At 36.4% G+C, this 11,701-nt stretch overlaps 2 protein-coding genes across 2 annotated transcripts in view; one reads left to right on the plus strand and one right to left on the minus strand.

The window, feature by feature from the left end:
• Positions 1–8,253: 8,253 nt before the first annotated feature.
• Positions 8,254–9,273, plus strand: mrps17 (mitochondrial ribosomal protein S17). Its single transcript, XM_016518592.1, has 3 exons — positions 8,254–8,358; positions 8,558–8,702; positions 8,911–9,273. Exons 2-3 carry the CDS (start codon positions 8,580–8,582, stop codon positions 9,202–9,204), a joined length of 417 nt encoding a protein of 138 aa, XP_016374078.1. The 5' UTR covers positions 8,254–8,358; positions 8,558–8,579; the 3' UTR covers positions 9,205–9,273.
• Positions 9,274–10,120: 847 nt separating this feature from the next.
• Positions 10,121–11,701, minus strand: part of LOC107713218 (protein FAM114A2-like) — a 7,190-nt gene continuing 5,609 nt past the window's right edge. Inside the window, exons 11-14 of the mRNA XM_016518672.1 lie at positions 11,075–11,214; positions 10,915–10,987; positions 10,752–10,805; positions 10,121–10,621 (exon numbers count right to left, since the gene is read on the minus strand). Coding sequence (XP_016374158.1) covers positions 10,523–10,621; positions 10,752–10,805; positions 10,915–10,987; positions 11,075–11,214 — 366 coding nt within the window. The 3' untranslated portion in view covers positions 10,121–10,522. The remainder of the gene's footprint in view (positions 10,622–10,751; positions 10,806–10,914; positions 10,988–11,074; positions 11,215–11,701) is intronic.

Consider the following 11,701-nt stretch of genomic DNA (forward strand, 5'->3'; position numbering starts at 1 on the left):
TGGTCTGGTGAACCCTCCATGGTGCCGGCGGTGGACGACTGGATCAAGCGCAGTGAACGGGTGTGGGACATCGCTCATATAAGACTTCAGAGAGCCATAAGGGCCCAACAGATCCAAGTGGACCATAGGAGGTGTCCCCACCCCAACTATCAACCAGGCCAGAGAGTCTGGCTATCCACCCGAGATCTCCGACTACGACTGCCGAGTACGAAGCTCACCTCGAGGTATGTAGGTCCTTTCAAGATTCTGAATCAAAATCAACCCTGTTACATACCGCCTTGAACTTCCTACTAATTATGGCATCTCTCCCTCATTTCATGTCTCCCTCCTGAAACCAGTCCACCCCACATCTGACCCCGGCACCTCGATCCCTGAGCCTCCTCCTCCCTTGGAGATTGATGGCACACCTGCTTACTCGGTTAACAAGATCCTGGATTCATGCCGTAGAGGGGGTCAGTTGCAATATCTGGTGGACTGGGAGGGCTACGGACCAGAGGAGAGATCTTGGGTGGCATCGAGGGATATACTGGACCCATTGCTGATCCAGGAGTTTCACCAACGGCACCCTGACCGTCCAGCACCACGTCCCAGGGTTCGACCCAAGAGAAGAACACCTGGAGGTGTTCGTAGAGGGGGGGGGGTTCTGTAACAAATAGGGCTGGTAGCCATCTATCCAACCACCAGAGGGAGCCCTCTCCCGAATGCTAGCTGTCTGTATTTTCGTTGGTAAATTCCTCTTTGGTACCATATTTTAACCATGCAGTCCCTATTGCTCACTGCGAAGTATTGCCAGTTCTCACTGCCTTAGCAAGCGTTTTTCAACCTATTTTGCTCTACTGTTGGGACCATTGTGCATGCCTTATTTGACCACTGCCTTTTGGATTACTGTTTCTGCCTAGTTTGCCTTGTTGGACTGTCTTCATGTTTACTGAATACCTGCCTGTCTTACCTACTACGATACTGCCTTGTGATTTGGATTTGTTATTGAGTATTATTAAACTTCCTGCATTTGGATCGTACACTGCCTCCATGTCATCGCCTACAGCTCCCTCACATGTAAAATACTCAATATTCATTTTAAAGGGGTCATATGATGTTGCTAAAAAGAACATTATTTTGTGTATTTGGTGTATGGCAACAATAACTACAGTGAGAATAAAAGTTACGCCTTCTTTCTTTGCGTGAACATTTGGGCAGCGTTATGCAAATCTTCCCACATCGTGATGTAGACATGTGGAGTCGTGTTAGAACGAGCTGTTTTAGGTAGGCGTGGTTGACTCTTAACTTTTATAAAGAATATCTCTTTGGATTTGAGACTTTAGTCTTTGCAACTTTACAGATCTTCTTTATGCACCAAGAGCTTGTAACACTTCAAAGAGAAAGGAAAAATTTAAATCGCATCATATGACCCCTTTAACTGTAGTGTGTTATTTGACATTTAAAGTTAATACTGTATATTTAAATATACTGAATTGCAACTTTATAATTACAAATGCGTAATTATTAATATATTTAAATACATGACATACAAGTCTCAATAGAAATTACATTAAAATATATTTTATTTTACCATAAACGCTTGTCAGTACATCTGACAATTATGCAATGGCATTGCTCCATGTTGAGCAATGTCAATCAGTTTCCAAATTAACTAATTTTCTAAATTAATTAAGTTTAGAGGTCAAAATTGATAGTTTGTTTATACGAAGTTGATCATTGGAGAAAAAAAATTACATTTGCCAAAAAAAACTCCTCCAAGCCTGCATGAGGCTTTATTAAGTATGGCAATGCAGGCTGAACTCATCCATGTTCAAGGGCATCTAAATAGATTCCTGCAATGGAATCCATGTCAAGTAATTCAGCAGTGATCTGGCAATGGTCGGATCATTCGATACACCTTATCAAAAATGTCTGTCTCATTCACTTACTGCTACACAGAGCATTTTAAAATCTACTTTAAAAACTATGAGAGGAAGAAAAGCATGACTATTAAGGCATGTCTGTTAATCAAGGTTCCCATGGGAAGTTCTGGTATATATGAACTCAGCAGTTGCAATCTGAAGTAATATATTTGTAATTACTTCAAATAAATCATAACAAATTCATTTGTTCATTTGTTCAAATTCAAATACATTTGAAAATTTAGTAGAGGAATAAAACAAAACAGGATAGCCTTTAAACATGAATGACATTTTCAAGCCCATATTTGGGAATCTAAGTTAAAACGCACTATAACTGCAAACTTTTAAAGATGAACCTCAGGTAAATAAACTAGAATAATTTTTTAAGCTAATGTGAGTGGTGTTTGCCTCTGCACAATTTTAGATTATTATTAAGGTATTCTTACAGGTACTCACAGATATTACAATTCTGGCTGATACCAATAAGCAGATAATTATTTTCATGGCTTATAACAAATAAATAGCCAAAATTTTAATTTTGTATTTTGTATAAATACATATTTTGTAATAATATTTTGTGTAAATATAAAAATATAACACTTTGTAACACTTAAAAGTAGCATTTGTAGCATCACACCATTATGATACCATTATAAGTCAATTTTTCAGTACATTTTCAGAGATCTGCTAAAGATTATTGTTAGCATTTGTAAAGATTAACTTTATGTAACCTTCAGTTAAATGAGGCAAAGAAAACCAATCAATCAATCAATACATTTAAAATAAAAATTTGTTTGGTACGATGTACTTTGTTCATGTATGTTGCATAACTTTGTTATACTTTATTTTGTGTCATTGTTACAGTGTAAGTACTGAGTAATAGTAATTAACGATAAGTACTTACTATAGAGTTATGATTTAGTTTAGGCTTAGTTGCTTGTAATTATGCATAATTTACTGTTATTACTACAGTAAGTAACATGTATAATGAGGACACTGTAAAATAAAGTGTTTCCCCAAACACTTTGTTGTTATTGAGGTGGGAGACAGGTAAGGTTAGGGGCAAGTTTTTGTGGTATGGTTAGGTTTAAGGGTGGGTTGGGTAAACAGTGTAATTACAGATGTCAAGTCACCTTTATTTATAAAGTGCTTAATAAAATACAAATAGTTTCGAAGCAGCTTTACAGGCATAAAAAGGTCTCTGTCACTGTACACTTTTGTAACTTATTTACCCCTAAATGGTGCATATTAGTACCAAAATATTAGTACCTTTTAAAAGGGTACCACCACAGTAACAGCTTTTGTTTTGTACCGTTTTTCTGAGAGGGAATGATGCAAACAGAGATCAATTCTTGTGTAACGCAAAAAAACAAAAAAACAATTGTGTCATTGTTCAGCTGGGGTCAGATCAGTGTTGATTCAGTTCCATTCAATGACTGTGTAAATATCATCAATTAAAGTAGTTCAATTCAGCTGTAAAGCAGCCTTGTAGAAAACAGTGATGTCATCATCCAGCTCAGTTCAGCTCTCATCCAATAGTGTCAGTACAGTCAATTCAATAATATTGCTGAATATTAACAGTCCCCAACTACGCAAGCCAGAGGCGACAGTGGCAAAGAACCCAAACTCCACTGGTGACAGAAATGGAGAAAACAGTAAAATACAAAAATAATTACAGGTGTAATTACATGCAGGTATTTTTTTGAAATATAGGTCCAATGTTATGTATGTACACAATAAGTGATTGTGTGAAATTATTAATTTTAATGTTAGTACATAGCAGTTAAAGACACTGGGGGACCAAAATAAGCAAAGTGAATCCAAAACTTTACGTTAAGGTGTCCCTGTTACAGTGTAATTACATAAATAGATAGTGAGGAAAATTAATTCAATATTAATAACTCTATGTACTTACTATAGAGTCAGGGCTAGGATTAGTTGCTTGTAATTATGTATAATTTAGTATTATTTCTTATAAGTACATGTACACTGTAAAATAAAGTATTACCAAAACTCTAATATCGGCCATTAACCGATATTTTACCAATAGACAGATTCATTGCTAGGGTGTTCGGAGTGGCTGCATACTGGCCCAAGTCAAAAGAACTCACTCCCAAGATATTCTGGTCTAGATATGACTCATTCAATGTAGGTCAGTGGGATTTTTTTTTCACTGTTTCTTCATCTGCCAGCTGAAAAAAAAAACGTTCAGGAAAAGTCTCATCACTTAGAAGAACACACTTCTTCTAAACAAGCTGCACAGTTTGAGGTATCATTCATGTTCACAGCACAAAGTGGATAGCAATAGTAATGCATGCCATACAGCTGACATTTTTACAGCTGACACCATGTCTCATTGGTCAATCAAACGGATAGTCCCACCCCCAACGCAAACCACTGGTTGAGTCAGTTCCTGCGTCAGGCTAGATTGGATGCTTAAACAATTAATCGATGTCATCTATAGTAGCAATGACATCAGATTGCATGATAATGACATGGCCAAGGTACACAAGCTAAGCAGGCCATGACTTAATATTTAGAGAAAGAATAAGACCAGGTCAAATCTGGTTATTCGGTACGGGAGAATAAAACCACTGCCAAGGAAGTTTCAGATAAACAAAAGCCTAATATGTTTTCAATTTACATAGGATAAACTAAAAGAATACCACGTTGCATACTGGCACTCGTGAACTCTTGCGGGGGTTTACTGGTGTGCGTCAGAGTGGACGCCCCCATCTTCAACTACACTTTTGGTCTCACCATGAAGTGCTTACACCATGTTCTATGTTTACAGCTTGACGAGCTCTGTTTGCAGAAGGCACTGTGAATGGCAGAATTGAAACGTTGTGTTTATGTAAACAGCATGACAAGAGTTGGACCGGACCGTACGTCTGCTGCTGCCACACAGATGACGAGACGGGCTTTCTGGGATATGTCCTCACAATACGCCTCACTGCTGCCCAGCTAGTTGAGACTGTTTGTCTTGTGTGTCAGTGTGTGTATTTTGCTCTAGTGCTGTTCCCTTTCCCCCCCGAGGATGCTGTGAGCTTCATTCTTGGCAGATTTTGACCTCATGCGACAACAAACTGTACATTATTTACGTTTTTAAGTGCCATGCGTTCTTGAAATGTATATGAGGTGTTCTGCACATTGTGCATGTGGCATGAAAATAGCAGGTGTTGTTGGCGCAGGTGTGGCACATGAATCCAACTTTATGGGCCGTGACCTGCGCTGTGCTTCAAGTGGGCAAAAATATTATTGCAGTAATTAATAAATGACTTTCTTCTGCTAGTCTGCTGGTATTTCCATAGTGACCTCATGTTTGTTTTCAAGGGACACTGACATCAGCTTGCAACAGACATTACACTGAAGCATCTGCCATAAAAACACACAAGCCATTAATCAGCATAATGAAAAGCCGGATCATTGAAGCAATGAGGAAACGCAGTTAGAAATACAAATGTGCGAACCGTTTTGTAGCAACACAGGAACAATTAAAGAAGACAAATTATTCGAATAGTCTTTCAACTGTAGCTTTATGAATCACTATGAATTTTGAAGAAAATTCTAGATGAGTTGTGGCTGGTTGCCATGCGGTTGCTAGGGTGTTCTGGATGGTTGTATACAGGCCTCTCTAAAGAGGGGGTCTCTTGAAATCCCTAATCTACAGACAAATGTAATAATGTTACTTGTATGTAATTGGGTCAAACATGTACAGTGTCCATAATAAAGAAAATGACAAATCATTTCATGATCTATTTTAAAACACATGTTCTTTATATTCATATTGGTTTTGAAAAACTTTTATATCATAGACAGCGTTCAATTTATTGACTCTAAAATGTCATGTGGTGTGACCATAAAGTAAAAAAAGTACTTTTTTTTTTACATAACATAAATTATGAATTCATAAATATCAGTACGTTTTTTGGGAGTTCACTATACATATTTGCAACAATCATCAATAAAATCTAACATCAACAGTAACATAAATGTTGTTTCATATGCTCAAATAGCATTCATTTTTGGTAACACTTTATTTTAAGGACAAATTCTAAGCTTTGGTTTCATGGTTAATTTAACAGAATATAATGAAATGGGCGAAACTGAGCATCATATCTTTGACCCAATTATCCAAAACTCACACTTGCATGAAAAATGGCACAGTAATTCACAGTTGTGTGGTCTTTATAGCTTTATAAACACAAATATAATGAACTGCTGTCTTTTTCTCCCAGCCATGTTCTATGTAACCCCTCTGACGCCAGCCTCATACAATAACATTAAACAAACAGAGCGCAAAACAGGAATATGGTGACAGCGATCTCGTTCATCACTCAAGTGTGTTTAAATTTGCTTTTCATTTCAGCAGGGAAAATATTCATAAGTCACATTCGAATCTCCAGAGAAAATAAACCGCATGAGTCATTGCCTCTTTCACACTAGCATGTATGCTAAGGGTACGGGCTGCTGCGTTCTTACTGCGGCTCTCCAGTCAGCCTCACTATTGCTGTCAGAACAACACTGAACTAGAGTAAAGGCTACACTGAAGGGCAGCGACTCAGATGGAGCAGAGATGATGGAGAGATCTTAAAGCTAGCTGAATTTACAGAATGCTTCATGACTTTTTGGGAATCCGTGTTCTGGGCTGCGAATCTCCAGAGAAAATAAACCGCATGAGTCATTGCCTCTTTCACACTAGCATGTATGCTAAGGGTACCGACTGCTGCGTTCTTATCTGCGGCTCTCCAGTCAGCCTCACTATTGCTGTCAGAACAACACTGAACTAGAGTAAAGGCTACACTGAAGGGCAGCGACTCAGATGGAGCAGAGATGATGGAGAGATCTTAAAGCTAGCTGAATTTACAGAATGCTTCATGACTTTTTGGGAATCCGTGTTCTGGGCTGACACTGTTACCACTCACACATGTACCATAAGCTTTCATCTGCTAGACATTAAATAGATGTGTCACATCTGCAGAGTACATTTATTTATATCTATTATGCCTGAGATGGAACAGGCTGGTCAGTCAGTAATAATGACCAGTGTTGGGGGTAACGCATTACAAGTAACGCGAGTTACGTAATCAGATTACTTTTTTCAAGTAACTAGTAAAGTAACGCATTGATACATTACATGTTTCTGAATGCACAAGAGCATTGCAGACGGATGGTGCGCAAGCCTTCCACTAAAACTCCCATTGCACTGCCTTAAATGGGAATCACATAGAAACAAGCCATGTTTTCTGTGTGGTTCTGATTAATACCAGATTCGACTGCGCTGGCTCTCATCCAGTTCCCACCCAGGGACAGGCCGATTTCTTTTTCTTACACTGTTGAACACACATTAGAGTATGATCTGTTCCCCTATTTTAGACACATCTTTTTTCTTTTATAAATGCCTTTTCTCTGAGTCTTGACTAAAGAGGCCAAATAGTTCAAATGGGAGTTGGACCACTATATGCAAAGCGCTTTGCTGCAATAAACTTTGCTCCGTGCAAGGCAAACTTTATGGGGGAGTTCACAAAATGCTTTCTTTAGTTTGTGAAAAGTGACGTTACTGCCATACACAAATCAGCATGATGGAAGGTGTGAGACTGACAGTTAAAGTCTGAGAGTCAGAACTCATTTTGTGTATTAGAAGATACATAAACGTATAGATAAAGAATAAAAAAATATTAATTTGAGAAATAATAATTGTTTATCATACATGTATATGAAAATGTATTAAAATATTTATTTGGGTATAATCTTAATATATGCTTAAATTATTATTATTTAATCCTACAATTATTAAAAACAAGTACAATTATGTTTCATGTGATACATTTCATGTTTATTATGTACATTTTTATGTGCTTACAACACTTACAAATACATTCTCTGTAAAAGACAGAAAATTATTTATTAGAAAAAATAGCATTTTGGCGGCGGAAAACTGTCCAAATATAATAATAATCAAAAATGGGTAAAGTTTTATTATTTTATGGTATATTATCATATATAATAATATATAAAATAATTATATTTATTGTATATTCCCAGCAAATATTCCAACTGTATAAAATTTAATGTAATAATTTATTTTTAAAAAAATATTTTTTATACATTCTTACAACACTTGTCAAACACAAAATGATTCATTAGAAAAAATACTTTCAAAAATATGATAATAATAATAATAATGTCACGCATAGTGCTATATAAAAATTGTCTATTATAAATAAGATATTTTACTATATATTTAAATGATATCTTATCTAATTTTCCAGTTTCTTAAAATAATAAGAAATAAAAGAAAAAAATAAATAAAAGAAGCTGCCTTTGTACCGTTTCCTTCTTTACCACTCCGTATTACGTCATCAACATGAGCCACGAGTCTTGACATTCAGACGCATGCTGAATGTTTTCATGAGTTTTTGACCTTTACGTAAACGTTTACCTTTACAGTGAACCGGTAAGTGTATTATTTACACTTTTCATTTACATACACACAGAAAGGCCTGTTGTTGTGTTATGGCAATTATATAATCTGTCCTCAGTGAGTAAAGCAGATTTGTGGAAACTGGTTAGCTTAGCTAGCAGCTGATTATTTAATCGAGCTTTGGCTTGCGAACCTGCAAGTTCATCTAACGTGAACATTTACTACATTTTAGGGGACTGCAAAACATAAACGGCATGTCCACGCGTCAAGCATCGGTCCATGCGAAATGGATCATTGGTCAGGTGATCGGAACCAAGATGAAGAAGACGGCAAAGGTTCGAGTTACCAGACTTGTGCTTGATCCGTACCTGCTCAAGGTAAGATATGTTGATTTTTTTCCCCTTAGATTGTCTTTCTTTTTGTTTTTCTTACATTGCCATAAAATATTTGTAGCTTTAAGCATTAGGGTCATTTATGTCGGTAAACTAATGACTCATTATATGTAAAATAGTTGGTTTGTAGACTGAATTAACCTGATCCTGTATTTGTTTGTTTTTTTCTTGTATTTGTTTTTTTTTTTACAAGTACTACAACAAGAGGAAGACATACTTTGCCCACGATCCTTTGGAGCAGTGCACTATTGGGGATGTTGTTTTGCTGAAGGCTTTGCCGGAGAAAAGATCCAAACATGTCAACCATGAACTCGCAGAGATAGTGTATAAAGTTGGGCAGGTGGTCGACCCGCTCACTGGGAAGAGGGTTGCTGGGACGCAGTATTTGGAGCCTCTTACGGAAAGCACAGAAGACACAGAAGTATCTTTAATGGAAAAACTGGAGCAACTGAACATTACTGCCTCTACACCTCCTTCAGCCTCATAGTATTGTGTTTGTCCTTGATGTATGTACATAACTCATGTCCTGATCTTCACATAAAATATAATCACAGTGCCTAGTATTTGTGTGGTCATTAATCTTACATAAAAATGCTTCTACCTGCTGTCCATTTTGACACAGTTGAGAAACCATATATCATTTTATAGTACAAGTCTGTACTATACTATTATTACTAGTCCAAGTCGCAACATCTAGCTACTGGGGTGCCTCAGGGCTCAGTACTTGGACCACTTCTCTGTCTACATGGCATCACTAGGTTCTGTCATTCAGAAACATGGCTTTTCATATCACTGCTATGCTGATGACACTCAACTCTACCTCTCATTCCATCCTGATGATCCGACGATAGCTGCTCGCATCTCAGCATGTCTAACAGACATTTCTTGACTGCATTAGGCTAACCGAGACTTGTCATTTGCACTTATATATTGTTGCTCTTTTGTTAGTTTTGACTGCTTTTATTGTCCTTATTTGTAAGTCGCTTTGGATAAAAGCGTCTGCTAAATGACTAAATGTAAATGTGAATATTACTATAGATTTAAATGGCCATTACTATATAAACTTTCCACAAGTCATTTTTAGACATTTTCATTGAGAAGTTCAACGTGTCTGTGCCCTCTAGTGGAGGAAAAAGACCAGTAATCTATTCTTCACAGGATTTTTTGTCATTGATAATGGGTCAGACCATGTTGTAAGGTATTCAAATAAACTAATAAAACATTATCAATAGCTAACAATATTATAGATTATATCTTAAATATTTTCAAAAAGTCCCAAGTACACATTTGTTTTATAGCAAATATACATACATAACATGTTACCTATCATACTTATAGTGTATGTATTGCATTTTCCAAAAAAAGTTACAAGTTCTATAATCCAGAAGACTTGTAACAATTGTTTATTTAAAAGATAATTGAACATGAATACTGATATGACTTACATAATTATTTGAAATCAATGTAAGTCTTAAATGAATAGAAATAATCTTTTTAACACCTTTCATTATAAATGTTGACATAAAATATATTTATTTAAATTACTGTATTCATTCAGACACTGTCAGTTATAGGAAGAGTTCTGACACCGAGTCTATTCAAAAATATAATAAGATAGGAAAAAAGCCAACAATCAATGAATGTGCAAAAAGCTGTGCACACCATACAGTATGTCATGTGCTTCCCGTATCTACTTGAATGTAAATCACAAATTATTTTACTTCCATCATATGATGTTGCATGTTGTTTTTGTTTTTTTGTTATTAAAATCTTAGTTGGCGCAGTAAAGTGTTTCTGAGTGGTTATCACTGTGCCGACTCCACCGTCCTCTGAATATGAGACACTTCCAGCACTGGCATGAGGAGCTGGAACGCGTCCTGGATATATGATGCACTGTTTGATGCCTTAAAAATGAAAAAGATGTTATTACTTCTGTGCAGACATCAACATAGAAGTCTTAGATCTGTAAATGTCTTTTTTTTTATTTGCATTTATTTTAATGTGCAAAAGAAAAGACATAAAATAAAGACAAACCTCCAGAAAAATACTGGTAATAAGTGGATTGAGAACTTCTCCCTTTTCATTTGCCTGAAATGACAAACATTTTGACTTGATGGCATACAAAACTCACATTTTATAATGACTATAAACCTATTAAAGATCTCTAAACGATACTATAAGAAGTGAAGCGTCTTACCCCAATGGTAGTCAAACACGACGTGAACTTTTTGGATAGTAGTGATACCTCCTTGCAAATAACAATAGTAACTCTGAAAGTGAAACCGATTATGGTTTTGATTTCTCCAAATCCAAATTTTGCACACTTTTTGCAACAACAACAACAAAAAAAACCTCACTGTGATAGGACTTTGGCTTGTTCTGTGGTCGTCACCCCCTCAGGGTTACAGTGGAGCAGCATTTCAGCTGTTTTGTGGAACTGCTCTATGGATCTGGCTGTGAACTCGGCCAGGCTTGTAATGGCAGACAAATGGGCCTCCTATGAAAATGAAAACTCAATTGTCAGAACAAACACAATTATACATTATTCTAAGATACATGTATGCATATCTCAAAAGTATGGAAGCCCGTTTCCGCCACTGAATAAATTTTTTTTTAAAAGCTTATTGCGACTTTTTATCTCCCAATTCTGACTTTTTTTTCTCAGAATTGCGAGATATAAACTTGCAATTGCGAGTTTATCGCAATTGCGAGTTTATATCTCACAATTCTGACTTTCTCGCAATTCTGACTTTTTTTCTCGCAATTGCAAGTTTATATCTTGCAATTCGGACTTTTTTTCTCACAATTGCGAGTTTATATTTCTCAATTCTGACTTTTTTTAATCGCAATTGCGAGTTTATATCTCGCAATTCTGACTTTTTCTCGCAATTCTGACTTTTTTCTCGTAATTGCGAGTTTATATCTCGTAAGTCTGACTTTATAACTTGCAATTGCAAGTTTATATCTCGCAATTCTGACTTTTT

This window comes from Sinocyclocheilus rhinocerous, unplaced genomic scaffold (genome assembly GCF_001515625.1).
Source record: "Sinocyclocheilus rhinocerous isolate Xijiao unplaced genomic scaffold, SAMN03320098_v1.1 scaffold387, whole genome shotgun sequence".
Lineage (NCBI taxonomy): Eukaryota > Metazoa > Chordata > Actinopteri > Cypriniformes > Cyprinidae > Sinocyclocheilus > Sinocyclocheilus rhinocerous.

Bases quoted from the DNA above. Each gene is read 5' to 3' on its own strand.
- mrps17 (XM_016518592.1), top strand. From the start codon at position 8,580: ATGTCCACGCGTCAAGCATCGGTCCATGCGAAATGGATCATTGGTCAG. The intron at 8,703-8,910 runs GTAAGATATGTT...TTTTTTTACAAG, and splicing joins TTGATCCGTACCTGCTCAAG to TACTACAACAAGAGGAAGAC.